The 17,369-nt window shown below is 39.4% G+C and overlaps 3 protein-coding genes across 3 annotated transcripts; all 3 read right to left on the bottom strand.

Moving 5' to 3' along the window:
• Positions 1-6,449: 6,449 nt before the first annotated feature.
• Positions 6,450-7,496, bottom strand: LOC309696450 (P2Y purinoceptor 1-like). The gene has a single exon (XM_082517691.1). It carries the CDS (start codon positions 7,467-7,469, stop codon positions 6,489-6,491), a length of 981 nt encoding a protein of 326 aa, XP_082373817.1. The 5' UTR covers positions 7,470-7,496; the 3' UTR covers positions 6,450-6,488.
• A 3,455-nt stretch (positions 7,497-10,951) lies between these two features.
• Positions 10,952-12,112, bottom strand: LOC309696447 (P2Y purinoceptor 1-like; the record flags this gene model as incomplete). Its single annotated transcript, XM_082517689.1, has 1 exon — positions 10,952-12,112. The coding sequence occupies one exon, from the start codon at positions 12,110-12,112 to the stop codon at positions 11,111-11,113; it is 1,002 nt and encodes a 333-aa protein (XP_082373815.1). The 3' UTR covers positions 10,952-11,110.
• A 2,408-nt stretch (positions 12,113-14,520) lies between these two features.
• Positions 14,521-16,022, bottom strand: LOC309696444 (P2Y purinoceptor 1-like; the record flags this gene model as incomplete). Its single annotated transcript, XM_082517686.1, has 1 exon — positions 14,521-16,022. The coding sequence occupies one exon, from the start codon at positions 16,020-16,022 to the stop codon at positions 15,000-15,002; it is 1,023 nt and encodes a 340-aa protein (XP_082373812.1). The 3' UTR covers positions 14,521-14,999.
• Between the last annotated feature and the right edge of the window lie 1,347 nt (positions 16,023-17,369).

The raw sequence follows: 17,369 nt of genomic DNA, 5'->3' as shown, positions 1-17,369 counted from the left end.
AACACAAAACAAAAAACAAACAAAAATAAAACAACATCAGAACATATCACCAATAATGTATAGATAGGCTTGTGTGAATAAAAAGGGTTTAAGTTTGTTTTTGAATAAACGCACAAATCTTATGTCAGCAGGCAGCTTGTTCCAAAGAACAAAACCACAATGACTGAAAGCACTCTTAGTAGACTGAGATCTATTTCCGGGAACAGGTAAAACATCTGAATCTGATCCTTGAGAGGTCTGACTGAGCTGTAGACAGTGAGCAAGTCAGAGATGTACTGGGAATGATGGTACAGCCCCCACAGAGTCCTGATCTCAACATCATCGAGTGTGTCTGAGATACATGAAGAGACAGAAAGATGTCACAAGACCAACTGGGGCAAGGAGCCTCTACTATACTACATGATATTATGATATTGCCCTTCTCTCCTTTTGGGTGGCAATACTTTCTTCTTAAAGTTATTTATTTTTTTCTGTACTGTTGTGGGATCTTTACCTTACAATATAAAACACCTTGAGGCAACTGTTGGTATTGTGTTCATTTTTTGTTTAATTTCCAATCATGTAAACAATATACAGAAGTTTATTTAGGAAGGAAAAGAAAAAAATGCTATACAAAACAAAGCAAAAATACAATAAACATATTTCTATTATAATTTAGATACTACATAAAGTACAAGTTATTGGCTGATAGATTATTTGAATATGTACCACTTCTAGCTACTATGTAACACCATGATTTTTACATGGAAATTAAAGGATCTTTACTTATGTATCCCACCTTTATTTATTTATTGCATTTGGCAGGAGGTGCTGTAATCATGCTACAGTAGTTAATTTCAAGGATCACAAGATATTTCAGGGTCATCTGATCCAGCCCTAACTATATGCTTTAGCAAAAAGGAAAGTTTTAAGCCTAATCTTAAAAGTAGAGATAGTGTCTGTCTCCCGAATCCAAACTGGAAGCTGGTTCCACAGAAGAGGGGCCTGAAAACTGAAGGCTCTGCCTCCCATTCTACTTTTAAATACTCTAGGAAAAACAAGTAAGCCTGCAGTGCGAGAGCGAAGTGCTCTAATGGGGTGATATGGTACTACAGGGTCATTCAGATAAGATGGGGCCTGATTATTTAAGACCTTGTATGTGAGGAGCAGTTTATTGTGCTGAAACACAGCAAAAGAGTTCTGTGTTACTGACGGCTTCCATTACAATAACTGGCCTGCGTTACTTTTGTCAGGGATTATTTTGCCTGTCACCCGTTTGTCTGAGCCGCCACTGCCACCTACTGCCGAAACTAAATATCGCCCTAATATCACATCAGGTGGGAGCAAATGAGCTTTTTGCTCTGTGCTGATGCAAACTATTGTAACAACAAAAACAAAAAACAAAAAATGGTGTGAGAAAAAAAGGATTCTATTTTTCCCAAACTTTTTTCACATGTTTGCTGTTATCAGTATATTTCTTTTGTACTACTAGTATACTTATCCCTGAGTAACAATTATGGTTACACATACTAATGACATCTGTTCAATGAAACATTTCCCACACTATGTTACATTCAGCAAATTAAAACTCATAGTAGAAGCTAATCATGATTCATGTTGTGCCAAGTAATTTTTCTTCCTCAAGGTTAATGAACAAGTTACTATGAATTTTCAACTGTAACCAGACTCAATATTTGGACAACAATACACTAAATTTGTTTACATATTAAGGCACTTTTGCAGATGGTCATCACCATCATATGTTCAGCCACACCATTCTGTCCATTGTCTTTTGGTGGTGTGTTTGCTCTATTGTGCTTGTCACAATGTTCATGTTAACCCTCTGGGGTCCAGGGTATAATTGGCCGTTTTTGATTTTACCTCTATATTTTACTTTTAAAAACTGTTTATCTTGCTGTCCATGGTATCATTATTTTCAGCACAACCTCAAATATCAGAAATTTGAGTTATTTTTTTCATTTTGACATACTATATTAGAACAATTGATCTAAATTCAGACAAAGAAAAATACAAATCAGAGTAGAAAAAAAGTTATATTTTTTACTGTAAAAACCACAAACATGTTTAAAACGAAACATTTTCATAACTTGAAATGCAAATAGAAATGGTACATTTCTGAAAATTATTCACAAGTTTTTCAAACAAAGTTATATGGTACTATTTACCTAAAATGCAGCCATGGCCTCAGGAGTTTTTTATATAACCATTTAAAACTATTTACAAAACAATCAGGTGTTTTGCATCAAATAAGAATTTGTGTCCACTATAAGACAGAGGAGAACACCACAGGCCTAAACCCTGCAGGTCTGACAACAGGAGGTGTTTCAGTCCTGTTTTCCATGTGGAGACGGTGTTTACACCAGAATCTTCCTTTGGTGGGTTTTTTGGAGCAAATGTGACATTCACTTGTATAACTGACACACAAAACAAAACATTGACTACACAACACGCTAACTATAGCCTCCAAACACGCTACACGTCACTAATGTCTCACATGTGAAAACTCGCTCTCTCTCTTTCTTTCACTCACTCGCTTTCTCTCACGGGCATCACTCCTAAAACTTCCCCCTCTTCCTAAACAACCAAGTCCCACATGTTGCCATATCATTTTTTGATTGGTTGAAATGGCACACTTTAACACCAAAAGGGAAGGGGTGTTTTTTCGTTTTCCACTCGCCAGCAGAGAGTGTTTGCTGGCGCTGTCCTTAGAAAACACAGTTTTTACCATTTCTTCCCGCTGTAAACACCACTGTTTTGTTCAGAAAAAACATTGTGTGTATTTTTCTTCATAACTCTGCTTTTACATGGCCTATCGACACAATTTAAAGACTGGTATATAGTCTGACCCAAGGTTATATGGAGTTTCTGACTCGCTGCATTTTGTAGCTGTTTCGTCTTAAATTGGTCATGTGATCTTGACGTGCCGTCACATCCGTCGACCCCAGAGGGTTAATGTCTTTATTCTGGATCAGTTTCTTATTACTGTCTCTCACACCTTGCTGGTATATATCTTCAGGCCACCAAGGCCTCCACAGTCCCTGGGTGCAAATAGCTCCCGTTTTAATATTGTCCATATCAGCTTGTCTGACTGTGGGTTGTCCTAACACGTCGTATGTCAGCAGTTTGGGCTGTTGTCACTCTCTCTTGGGGTGTTTGAGGACAGGTGACAACCCTTGTTCACTGCTCGAGTCACTGTTTCCTTGCTCATCTTGTTGTTCATCTGATATTTGCTCATCTTGGGACTTCTGTTGGTTGTAATGTTGCTCTATTGTCTGCAACTCAGGTTCGTGTACCTATTCTGTTGTCCTGTAAGAAAGGGACAACAGGAAGGGGATTACATGAAGAGACAGAAAGATGTGAGGAAGCCTACATCTACAGAAGCGGTTTGAGGCTTTCCCAGTTGTTGTTCACCCACCTCAGATTTCAGGGTTTGAGGGATAATGCTGGTGGTACTATTTTGCTGTGGAAACCTTCAGACAACCTCACCCTCATCTTCACTCTCTATGTCCTTGTCTTGCTGTAGTAGATGTTGTTGAACTTCTCCCCCCCCCACCCCCACCCCCTTTTGTCTTAGGCTTTTACATCTTTTGTTTTGCTCCTGTCTGTGTGGTTTTTCTACAGGTAGGCTGTCACATGCAAGCAACAGGTTCCTGTGTACTGTGCGGCTTTTTCCTCCCCTCTCTGGCTTGATCTCATAAACTGGGATGTCAGGGCTTTTTTGATTCACCACCACATATACTGTGTCCTCCCAGTGTGACTGAAGCTTGCCTGGGCCTCCTTGCTCTTTGAGGCTGTGGAGCAGGACACTGTTCCCTGGGTGATGTTGAGCTCCGTAGATCCGACAGTTTATCTCTTGAAGCTTCTTTCTGGGCTGCCATAGATGCAGTCTCATAGGCCTCCTTCATTCGGGGTTGCCATTTTGTCACATACTCCACGTAGCTTAATTGCTGTTCCTGTGAAGGCAAGTTGAACAAGATGTCTAAAGGAAGTCTCGGAGTACGGCCAAACAACAAAGAGTACAGGAAAAATCCTGTAGCCTCATTCCGAGTGCAGTTGTAGGAGTGCACTACTTTTGCCAGTGACTACTTCCAGTCTGCCTTTTCAAGGTTAGTTAGTGTTCTCAACATGGACAATAAAGTTCTGTTGAAACGCTCCACTTGCCCATCCTTGTGGATGATATGGGGTAGTGTGAGAACCATGCAGACCACAGACTTTTTTGCAGCTGGGAAAACATGTGATTCTCAAATCCCCTGCCCATGTCATGGTGGATTCGTGCTGGGAAAGCAAAGTTCAGAGCAAAGTGATTGAAGACCTTATCCATATATACTATAGGACCTATAGTAGGACAGGAATTCTAGGACCCAACTCAGTTCCCCCACTGTGGATGGTGGTTTGTTTCTGAGAGCTTGTACAGAAACTATTTCCACTGTGTCCATGGTATATCCCTCTTCAGACACCATCCGACCAAGGAAACATACCTTTCTCTTGAAAATGTCACATTTCTGTAGGCTGAGTTTGATACCATGTTTTTGGTATCTCTGTAGGACAGCTCTGATGTGTTCAAGATTAGTATCAAATGAAGGAGAGTGGACTAGGTTGTCGTCCAAATATGGCTTACAGATTACATCCCGCAGGCCCCTTAAACAGTCCTCCATGCTCCGCTGAACTCTGCGGGGGCTGAGCTGAGGCCAAAGGGTATGCAGTTACACTGGTATAAGCCCCAAGGTGTGATGAAGGCTGTCAGGGTCCAGGAACCCCTGATGGTATGCTTTCCCCTGATCCAGAACAGAGAACCAGGAGCTGCCATGAAGGGAATCTAGCATGTCCTGAATTCTGGGAATTGGGTGCGTGTCTGGTACTGACTTCCGGTTGAATTCCCTGTAATCACAGCACAATCTCAGTTCACCTGACTTTTTCTGAACGCAGACAATTGGAGATGAGTAGGGTGACCTGGACTCTGAAATCCATCCATGGTTCAGCAGATCTTGAAGATAGTCTTTGACCTCTTGGTGCAGAGGTTTTGGCATGGATATGTAGGTCTTTCGAACAGGTGTTGTGTCATGCAATGTGATGTGCATGTTTAAGCTGGGGATGCACCCAACATCTTTATCATCATAAGCAAAAGCATGACATTCCTCTCTTAACAGCTGTCTCACAGTTTGTTGTTCATTTTTACTGAGATGGTCCATCTTAACTGGTGGGTCCCACTGAGGCGGCTTATGGCTGGAGGAGGGTGTGTTAATATCCTCATTTACCTGTATAGGAGACTGTGAAGAAATCTGCTCCACCGAGTCTTGCGTCTTTTCAGGGGTGATGGGGTACACTTCTTTTATTTCTTCCAGATGTCCTAGAACAGTGTGAGGAATTAAGTTGACAAGACCCTCAGGCAACTCTGATGGTTCATTTGGGACAAACAACAGACTCTGTCCTGAAAACTGCGCTCCAATATGTGCACGGACATATGTCGTGGTAATCTGTTCAGCAGCCAGACATCGTCCTCTCTTTCCTGCCAGTACTGTGCCCAAACTTTGGCTTTGGTCTGGTGACTGCAATAGTTTTAGCACTGATTTAGCAGTGTTTACCAATACTGACATGATCTGGCAGATTTTTTGAATGTTGCGTGATCTTGGTTGACACTTGCCCCATTTACGCACAACTTCCTCTATTACATTAAATCCAGTAATGGGCAGTTGAGCAACACTGGGGTCACTGGATACAAGCATTGGAGCTAGAAGACAATTTTCAGGGTTACAGTCCAAATAGAATTCTGTCTCTATCCACCCATCATATGGGATTTCACTATCATAAGCTGCTAAAGCGACAGGAGGTTCTGTTCCCAAAACCTCAGCAAGTGGCCTGAGGTGGTAGGTGTTGTTTTTGCCACTCATTCTTAATAAGACTTGCCTGAGCTCCAGTGTCCCACAGGGCCTCTACTGGTGCCTTATCCAGGTGACACTGAACTGTACATCTTTTCCCAGTGAGACTGATGAGCTTGGTTTGCTGTTTTCAGGGTATTTAACCATTAGATGTGTCGCTTGTCAATTTGTTGCTGTTTGGCTCTTTGGGGGCAGTTTCAGTGTGTGTAGAGTCATTTTGTGGTGCTTGTTGATGCGAGATGTTTTGCACAGAGACAGGATTTATCTGGGACCTGGATGATGAGTGGGCTACTGTGGGATGTAGCTCAGTAGCCCGCTCCTGTTTCCTGTCTAAACCCTTGAGACAGGTGACCCTCCTGACCACAACGGTAGCAGTGTCTACAGAGGTCACCAAGCTGAGCCTCTCTGCACATTTGACAACCTCTTGCACGAACACATAAGGAACACATCTGAGACTTGTTCTCGATGCCCAAAATACTCAGGGGTGCCGCACTGACTTAGTCAAAACCAGTGAAATTTTGTACAGTGGGATTACAATTACAACAAAGATGCATGCGTGTAGAGCTGGTTTATTTAAAACATTTTTAAGATTTCTAACATATGGCAAACTTGTTAAACTTTATCAGACTGTGTCACAGGGATTCTGCCACTCCTTGATTTCGGCCAATTAAAGATCTGGCGAGTTCGCTGGAGCAGCTGTTGGAATCGAGTAGGGAAATCCTTTACATGGAGGTAAACCAGGGGAGTCAAAACACTGTTCAAACACACAATTCCACGACTTATCTGGTGAGCCCCAAAGACTCCCTCATCCCAATCTGGACATTTCCCCTGTTTTGACAAAACTCTTGAATAAAGGCTGAGGTTCTTGAAAATATGATAGGGGATGTAACAAACCGAGAAGAGAAGGCACAAGATGAATAATAACTTTAAAACTCGTTTTTTCACCACCTCCTTTATGGTATTTGCATGACAGAGAACAAGAGTCACATGTCCATAGCAGCCAAGTAAAATAAGGAGTGGCATAACAAACCCAGTCAATGTCCAACCCACACTGTATTTCAGATAATCCTCCACATACTCGTTAGAGGTGGTATGGTAGCATTTTTCAGTTTTATTTGGTGAGATTTTGGAGAAGAAGATATCTGGAAGACTTTGAGCACTCACCAACAGCCAAACCAAAACTGAGATAGCCATAGAGTGAGTCACAGTTATTCTCCCCATCATCCTCATTGGATGGACAATAGCCAGGTACCTGTACACACTTATACAGGTGAGGAATCCAATGCTGCCGTATAAATTCAAGTTGAAGCAGAATCTTGTGATCTTGCAGAAGGCATCTCCAAATATCCATTTACTGTCCATAAAGTAGTACGCTGACAAAAATGGGAGTGTTAGCAGGAACAAAAAATTAGCAACTCCAAGGTTCAGAAGGAACAGATTAATGTGTCGAAGTTTCTTCTTTTTTTGCAGCAGAGACTTTAGTCCCAATCCATTTCCTCCCAGACCAACAATCATAACAAAGGCATAAATGGCAGGTAGAATTTTGTGTTCATGGAGTTTTAAGTTGCCTGAAGTACAGGATCTGTTATTCATTGTGCTTCTAAAGTAAAGTCTGCACAATCTTCCCCCTTCATGGAGAGTTCTATGTCATAAAGTGAAATAAAACACACCCTTTTTTATTTTTTTACAATTTATACGTCATGTTCAACCTTGAAACCCTGCACACTGAAGCATAAGGCTGAGATCTAAAGTAAATGCAACACGTCTAATAGATATGTATGCAATCTTAATCTTGCCTTTGGGCCTTGTTTGGAATGTGAAAGTTATGAATTAAAGTTGCTACTACCCTTTGTCTAGAATTGTAACAGGCTGCGAACACATTAGGAAACTCAGGTGTTTAAACCTGTGATAATTCTGAGTTTCTTGTAATAAAGCAATGCCTGCATGTTGTTTTTTGAGCTGGTTAAATATCTTTGACCTCTTTCCCCTGTGCGTAATGATGTAATGATGTAATGATGAACGCTGCGTGTTCCGCTTAGATGGGTGAAGAGAATGGAAAAACATCACTTGTTTGTAAATAAAAAGAAGAAAAATGTGTGGCGAGAGGCTCCATAAGTCTGATTATGTGTGAGCATATTAACTAATATGACCAGGAGTGTATGAGCTTGAGTGTGCGTGACCTATATGTCCCTGTGAGGCTGTGGTGAATGTGCTCCCGTTAATCACATATGTGTGTGTGATCATGCTGTGTGAGTGTGTAGAAATAGAGGGTGTTGTTTGTGGTTGCATAGGGAAACAGGTGATCCATGCAGTGAAAGAAAGAAGGGCGTAAAAACAAGCAAGGAGAAGGATGAGCTGGAGGGATGAAAGAGAAGACAGAGAGAGAGAGAAAAAAACAAAAATTTAAAAAAAAGTAAAAGTAAAAATAAATAAAAATAAACCGGAAACATTCCGGTTCAGGTGTTAGCGGAGAGTGACGGTGTTTTAGCTGTTATGGAATAGCACTGAATTAGCGTTCTGTGATTCTGTGACTCTTGAAATGCACTACACCAACAATTTAATACACACCCTGGTGTGTAATTTAAGACATAAGAGATTTCTAAAAGTAAATACTGTACTGTAAACATGAGGTTGACAGTAGGCCGACAAAGAATGTCCTTGTCCTTGTCTAAAAGGCTAGCAGTCAGTATTAATACATGTAAATCTCATTTTAGCAAATGGTATTCGGTTCAGTTCAATACTTTCGTGTCTTGGTTCGATATTTTTTCGATACAAAAAAATGTTCATGCCTTTTTTAATTTGTAATTGATTAAAATTATACATGTTTCTTTTAACTCGAGAAATCACTCATATGTGGAAAAGCTATACTGTACCCTTCTTCTGGGGTATATTCTCAGCAGCATATTAAACATATCAGGCCCCCTTAAAAGGAACTACTCTCTGAAGAACCTCCCCTCACACTCATCTTCTGGAGTGCTAGCACTTAGTTGTAACGGGGCTCAAGTACTCTCAGCCTTTCCTGAAACCCGTTGTTTTCTACAACAGAAAATAGTCGCATGTCGACAGCTATAAAAGTAGCCATTGCCCTGTTTCTTTTGCCCTCTAAGAATCATGTGCTAACGGCTGTCTCGGGTAAAGTTTGTAGCATGCGTGCTTGTCTGTTTCCACCGATGTAATTGAGCATTGCCTGGCACGTCCGACTTACTGTTTTGTCCACGCTTACCATCAGGGTCATGCTTCACATGAAAACCAAAATAGTTCCAAACGCCAGATCTCAATGATGGTAGAGGAGGTTCAATTTCGGGTAGCGTTGAGGCAGTTGCCATGTTGCAACGAGCTTAACTTCTGTCTCGCTAGCATGAGTGAATGCGTATGGGTACTCAGTGGATCTGAGCTCGACAGTGCAGCCTAGGCAGAGTAGTCGAACGCAGATCCACTGAGCTCTCAACACAGACAGCATCGTCAGAGGAAAAGTTGATAAAATAAATTAAAAATTCAGCATTGCTCAATACATATGCGTGCCGAACCAAAAGCACTGTATTGAACCATTCAATACAGATACATTGTAGCACCCCTAAGATATATATATTCATTCCTTCTAGTTAACATTTCACTTATGATTTTACATTATGCACTTTTATGCTAATTTAATTCCTTGTTTGTTCTGTATCTGCTGCTTCTCCCATGTATCAGTGACAGTTATCTGCTTGCATACCTAGTACTTGCTTTGGTCCTATTTCTATTATCTTCCTTTTACTCTCTATGTTACTTATTAAGCACCTTGGTATACCCTTGGTTTTAAGTGTGCTTTATAAATAAAGTTTATTATTATTATAAAACATCATAAAACTGCTCACCCAACCTGTCGGCAGTTTTATGATTGAAACAAAAGGTTAAAGTCTCCCTCTGTTTGGAGTTTAAATGTGAAAGCAAAAGTTCTCTGAAAGCATGGTGGAAGTTTCTAAAAATGACTTCATTAATCTCATGCAAACATACACTAATCTGGAACAACTGTGACATAATACAGAACATTAATATGATTACCTTCCCAGATTGGAGTTGTCAAGGAATGAAATACTTACAACATATATTAGAATGAACAGACTTTATTTCATTTGACAGACTAGTTGTACAGTATGGGATTAACAAGAAAAGAATGTGAAAGTAAAATTTTGTCTTTAAATAAAAGTCTTTAAATTAAATTGAAGACTTTAAATACATTTTTTTAAAATAGTCAATTAAACATTTTACATTTTTAAGTTCAAAAAGATGGAGAGAAATACATAAAAAAATATTATAGTTAGAAATCCATCAATTACTTTCTTAGAAAGGATAACTCTTTACTGTCATTTACAGTTCAAAAAATGTTATGACTTATAAAAATAATGAATCTAGGGTGTGTGTGTGTGTGTGTGTGTGTGTGTGTGTGTGTGTGTGTGTGTGTGTGTGTGCCCTTGCTTAGAGCAGTATACATCAAATACTATACATTAGAATTCCAGAGCGAACTAAAAGCCAAATATTGTGTATCTTATGTCAAATATGAATCACATGTTCACTGCCAAGCTGACTTATAGTAGGCATGAAACAAAAGTTAATGTTGATTAAATTTCACCAACACTGTTCTACTGCTATACAAACGCAATAATCCAGCAGATGTTTTTTATGGGAAATTATTTTGCTGTACACATAACCTACACAAATCTAAAGAAAAGTGGTTACTAACCTGAAAACTGTGTCAGTGAACATAAAATAAATGATACTAATCTGCCAGCGCTCTTTCCTGATCTTTGCTTAAATTAAAAGTGTCACGGTCCTGGGTCTGTGACCCAGCATTTCTATGGCAGGTTAAGAAGCAGTTCCTTGTGTTAGTTACTATAGCTATTCCTCTGTTTAGCATTTGTTGAGATCACCTTAGCTTTCTTATCTGGTCTTTAGTTTCTGTTGTCTTGCCTCCAATCCCCTACGCATGTGTAGTCATGTCTCAGTGGTTGTTTATATTTTCAATGTGACAAAAAAAAATGTTGCTGTAAAGGATTTGAATAATGCAATTTTCAATAATGCAATTTTCGATGCAGGGCAACAGAAGAACAACAAACACAGAAACAAAGCTTTTTTATTTATAAATCCATTTGAGCCAAAACCGTTATCCCGAAAAAGATAGTATAGACAGTATAATACGTAAAACAGTCTTTACACTCTACTCTAAAAGACAAAGTCAAAGTCACTAATTACTGTTAAGATATTGTTGTGGTCACTGTTTGTTCCACGGGTACACTGCCGTGTTCTGACACAAACAAACGAGTAAATGTCTGACGAAACTGCTGAAGCAGCTGTTGGAGCTGAGCAGGAATATCCATGACATGGAGGTAAACCAGGGGGTTCAAAACACTATTCAGACACACAAGACCACGACTGATCTGATGAGCACAGAAGACTGTCTTATCCCATGATGGATACTTCTTGTTGGTTGAAAAAAGTACTCTTGAATAAAGGCTAAGGTTCTTAAAAATATGGTAGGGGATGTAACAGACCGAGAAGAGCAAAATCAAAATGAACATCAACTTTAAGCTTCTTTGTTTCACCACCTTATTAATGGTATTTTTGCGCCAGAGAACAAGAGTCACATGTCCATAGCAGCCAAGAAAAATAAGGAAAGGCATAACAAACCCAGTCAATGTCCAACCCACACTGTATTTCAGATAATTCTCAACATACTCTGTAGAGGTGGTATGGTGACATTTTTCAGTTCTATTTGTTGAGTTTTTGGGAAAGAGCACGTCTGGAAGACTTTGAGCACTCACCAACAGCCAAACCATGACTGAGATAACCACAGAATTACGGACAGTGATCCTTCTCTTTGCTTTCATCGGATGGACAATAACCAGGTACCTGTACACACTTATACAGGTGAGGAATCCAATGCTGCCGTATAAATTCAAGTTGAAGCAGAATCTTGTGATCTTGCAGAAAGCATCTCCAAATATCCATTTATTCCTCATAAAATAGTAGGCTGACAAAAATGGGAGAGTTGGCAGGAACAAAAAATTAGCAACTCCAAGGTTCAGAAGAAACACATTAATGTGTCCAAGAATTTTCCATTTCTGAAGTAAGGACCTCACCGCCCATCCGTTAGCTCCCAGACCAATGAGAAAAACAAAGGTGTAAACAGCAGGCAGAGTTACATGTTCATAGTCTGAACGAAAGAAGGAAGTTTTATTAGTTGCTATTCCTGACATGTTGTCCACACAACCTCTCTCCTTTGTAGCAGAATTAAAAGTGAAAGAAGTGAAGGGACAGCAAGTGTATCTGTTGTTGCTTGAAGCCCTAAATGTTGAGTTTCAGGTTTCAGAGCTGAGATAAACATCTTTGCATCATCCCGTAACCCTCTGATTTGTTTTGATAGATCTGAACCTTTGGAATGTGGCCTCCTGTTCCTGTGGCCATTTGCTTTTTTATGAACCTTATCTTTATTCCTGTTATTGTAGCCTGTTACCCCATGATCAGTGACAAAACCCTTTTAACTTTTACCTTTTTGTTCTTTGTATGTAATTAGCAACCCTTCCACTACTCTCTGTTACCCTTCTGGTATAAATAACAGTGGTCTGGTTTACCCACTCATACCCACTCTCTGTGTCTGTAAATCCATCTTATAAAGGTATACTTTGATAAGCACACCACCACAGCAAACAAAAGGAAAAAGGACCTGAAGTCAGACTTTTTTCTTCAACACATCTCATGCATCTAATTCCTTGCTTTTTCACAAAGACTGTAGATTATTTTATCTTTTTAAAAACACTGCATGAAAATATAAAATCCATCATTGTGGATAACTTTTTTGTCTTTTTTGTTTAAGTAATGAAGTAACAGCACTTTATGATATGTTAAATAAATAAAACTCAGTGTGCTTAACACAGAAAATAAAGAAAGATTTGTCTTTAAACTTCCTACAAGAAATGAAAACAGTAAAACCAAAGAAAAAACAATAACTGAAAGCACTCTTAGTAGACTGAGATCTATTTCTGGGAACATGTAAAACATCTGAATCTGATCCTTGAGAGGTCTGACTGAGCTGTAGACAGTGAGCAAGTCAGAGATGTACTTGGAACGATGGTACAGCCCCCACAGAGTCCTGATCTCAACATCATCGAGTGTGTCTGAGATTGCATGAAGAGACAGAAAGATGTGAGGAAGCTTACATCCACAGAAGATCTGTGGTTAGTTCTCCAAGATGATTGGAACAACCTACCAGTCGAGTTCGTTCAAAAACTGTGTGCAAGTGTGCCTAGCAGTATATGCTGTTTTGAAGGCAAAGGGTGGTCACACCAAATATTGATTTGTCTTAGCTTTCTCTTTTGTTCATTCACTTGATGAAAATAAAAGATTAGCACTTCCATTTTTGAAAGCATTCTTTGTTTACAGCATATTTTTTTTCACCTGCCTAAAACCTTTGCACAGTGCCGTATGTATGGATTTATTATGTGTTGTGCATTGTTTATGTTATGAAACGGCTGTGTGCAGGCAGGAAAAGGACCCAAAGTGCAGACACTCAGAGGCAAAACGTGAACTCCAAAAAGGTAACACAACTGAGACTCCAAGGGTGGCGGGCGGGCTGCACAGCAAGATGAGGGTAGATCACAGTAAAGACACAGAGAAACACGGGGCTTAAATACACAGAGGGAGCAATCAGGGAATGGGAAACAGGAGGGAAACACAGCTGGGGCAAATCAGGCCTAACGAGACAAAGGAATTAAAACCAGACACATTAACATGAGACACGGACTTTCAAAGTAAAACAGGAAACATAACACAGAGACGCATGACTTGACACAAGGATACAGCAGACAGGGGAGACAGCAACTATGGATCACAGACAGAAAACCAGAACACTAAAACTCTAACAAAACCCACACAGAAAACCTAAACTAAGAATAAACCTATAAACCATAAGGCACAGCTAGAATATAATGAAATAAACTAAATCAAAGAACCAAAAACACAAAACACTGGGTCGACGACCCAGGCACCCTAACAGTTTAGTCTTCTAGCTTGGTATTATTTTCCACTGCTCCCTACTTTAGTTATCCACGTTTCTATTTCCTAGTTCATTGTCTGATTTGGTTGGTTCTCTTTCACGTCCAGTCTGTCTCTGTCTCATCTGTGTGTACGTGTGTCAGTTGTGTGTTGTCAGTTTGCTCATCACGTCTTTCATCTCTGTGTTCTCTGCTTGTCTCTTCCTGTTTTACTTTGTTAGTCTCCGTCTGCATGAGTAGTTCTTAAACCTTTGCAATATAAGTTAAAAAAATAATCTATAAATCTTAAATCAACATGAACACTTCAACACAAGACCAACTGGGGCAAGAAGCCTCTACTATACTACATGCACTTGTGTATGATATTGCCCTTCTCTCCTTTTGGGTGGCAAAATTCTAAAAATTATTTATTTTTTCTATACTATTGTAGGATCTTTACATTATAATATAAAACACCTTGAGGCAACTGTTGGTGTTGTGTTGATTTTTTGTTTAATTTTTGATCATGTAAACAGTATACAAAAGTTTGTTTAGGAAAGAAAAGAAAAAATGCAATACAAAATAAAGCTAAATACAATAAACATATATAATTTAGACACTACATAAAGTACAGGTCATTATCATTTCAGCATATTTTGCCACAAAGGTAAGATAATGACATTACTGTTTAACTATAGTGTTATGAGGGTCTTGGTGGCCTCTCATAATAAGCCAAGGGGTGTGGGTGAAAGCGTGTCATAGATATTAGCTGATTAGATGATTAGCTGTACCAATTCTAGGCACTGCTGTCTATGTAACATCATTTTACCAGGATGCTTTACATGGAAAATAAAGGATCTTTACTTATGTATCGCACCTTTATTTATTGATTGCATTTAGCAGGAGGTGCTGTAATCATGCCACAGTTGTCCATTTCAAGGATCACAAGATATTTGCATCAGAAATAAAATATTGTTATTAAGTGGCTGCTAATGTTGACTTAGTCAAAACCAGTGGAATTTTACACAGTGTGAATACAATTACAACAAAGATGCATGTGTGTAGAGCTGGTTATGTAAAACATTTTTAAGATTTCTAACATATGGCAAACTTGTTAAACTTCATCAGACTGTGTCACAGGGATTCTGCCACTCCTTGATTTCGGCCAATTAAAGATCTGGCGAGTTCGCTGGAGCAGCTGTTGGAATCGAGTAGGGAAATCCTTTACATGGAGGTAAACCAGGGGAGTCAAAACACTGTTCAAACACACAATTCCACGACTTATCTGGTGAGCCCCAAAGACTCCCTCATTCCAATCTGGACATTTCCCCTGTTTTGACAAAACTCTTGAATAAAGGCTGAGGTTCTTGAAAATATGATAGGGGATGTAACAAACCGAAAAGAGAAGGCACAAGATGAATAACAACTTTAAAACTCGTTTTTTCACCACCTCCTTTATGGTATTTGCATGACAGAGAACAAGAGTCACATGTCCATAGCAGCCAAGTAAAATAAGGAGTGGCATAACAAACCCAGTCAATGTCCAACCCACACTGTATTTCAGATAATCCTCCACATACTCGTTAGAGGTGGTATGGTAGCATTCTTCAGTTTTATTTGGTGAGATTTTGGAGAAGAAGATATCTGGAAGACTTTGAACACTCACCAACAGCCAAACCAAAACTGAGATAGCCACAGAGTGAGTCACAGTTATTCTCCCCATCATCCTCATTGGATGGACAATAGCCAGGTACCTGTACACACTTATACAGGTGAGGAATCCAATGCTGCCGTATAAATTCAGGTTGAAGCAGAATCTTGTGATCTTGCAGAAGGCATCTCCAAATATCCATTTACTGTCCATAAAGTAGTACGCTGACAAAAATGGGAGTGTTAGCAGGAACAAAAAATTTGCAACTCCAAGGTTCAGAAGGAACAGATTAATGTGTCGAAGTTTCTTCTTTTTCTGCAGCAGAGACTTTAGTCCCAATCCATTTCCTCCCAGACCAACAATCATAACAAAGGCATAAATGGCAGGTAGAATTTTGTGTTCATGGAGTTTTAAGTTGCCTGAAGTACAGGATCTGTTATTCATTGTGCTTCTAAAGCAAAAGTCTGCACAATCTTTCCCCTTCATGGAGAGTTATATGTCATGAAAGTGAAAGAAAACACACCCTATTTTTGTTTTTTTTGTTTTAACAATTTATACGTCATGTTCAAGCTTGAATTCCTGCCCACTGAAGCATAAGACTGAGATCGCAAGTAAATGCAACATGTCTAATAGATATGCATGCAATCTTAATCTTGCCTTTGGGCATTGTTTGGAATATGAAAGCAAGCAGCATATTGTTTTTGTATTTTTACTATATTTTTCAATAAATCTAAAAATGAACATCCTCACATTTTCACACAAGTTCTCAAAGTACACAAAGACACTTAAACCAAAACAAAGAAATGCAGAAATATAATATTTGAGGCCTGTCTGGTGGTGGCATGCAAGAGTGGGCAGGCATGGAATCCTAAAATTCACCAGGTGTTGCAAATGCTTTTGCAGGATAGTCAGTGTCAACAAGAACTCGTATTACTAGATGTAAACGGGAAGCTTAGGTCTCTTCCACAGAACAAGATTAAATTATTTGGAAAAGAAGATGGGGGAGGAGATAGACTGATAGTAGGTGTATCAGCTGGCATGTGTGGGGAAACCACAGTAAACAAGTGGTGGAGAGGTTGGAGGGAGTGCACAATAGAAAAGGTGAAAACTGAATCCTTCAGTGACTATAGTTGCTATGAGGTAGTGACCTGATAAAAAATTATTAGGTTTCATGATTTTGACAGACCTCGCTTTTCTTGTTCACCCTGACAACTTTGTGCTTTTTTTGCAGTCTTTCATGGCTAAACAACTGTAAATTATCACTTTTACAGTTGCCAAAATATTTATCAAAATAAAAAATGATAGATTGTTTTTAACTGTTTAACTATTAGTTTCATGTGAGTCAATATTACTTATTCTGAATCAGTAATAGATTATAATAAATCAGTAATGTTTAAGGTTTTGAAATGAAGCTTATTCCCAAGTTCAATAAGAAAGTTCTATGGCCACACATGTGTCAGCTCCTGGGTGCTGACGCCTAAATGTAAGCTTTATCAGACTTTCCCACGCTGTCAAGCCGCTTGTGTCATCACTGGTTGTTGTGTGGTGTTAGTTCAGCAAGCATTACACACACACGCAGGTAGGAACAGAGGATTACCGGAGTTGACTCCTTTCTTTATTTTTCTTTTTTCTTCTTCAAAACCACAACCAGAACAACATACTCACTAGCGCCCTCTAGCGCTTCTGGTAAATGCATCTACAGAACAAATGCAATAGTATGTGTGGACACAACACTGGTCTAGTCCAATCACCTTCTCGCTGCTTTCTCCAAGCCAATCGGCATTCATGGTGCATACTTTAGATTTACCTGTGAATCTCTTTCTCTTTCACAGA

Source organism: Aulonocara stuartgranti (assembly GCF_965226115.1).
Source record: "Aulonocara stuartgranti genome assembly, chromosome: 20".
Taxonomy (NCBI): domain Eukaryota; kingdom Metazoa; phylum Chordata; class Actinopteri; order Cichliformes; family Cichlidae; genus Aulonocara; species Aulonocara stuartgranti.
Note: the sequence above shows the minus strand (reverse complement) of the source record. Positions and strands in the feature narration are given on the sequence as shown.

What these genes read in the sequence shown, in the direction of transcription:
- LOC309696450 (XM_082517691.1), bottom strand. Translation starts at nt 7,469, where the DNA reads ATGAATAACAGATCCTGTACTTCAGGCAACTTAAAACTCCATGAACAC.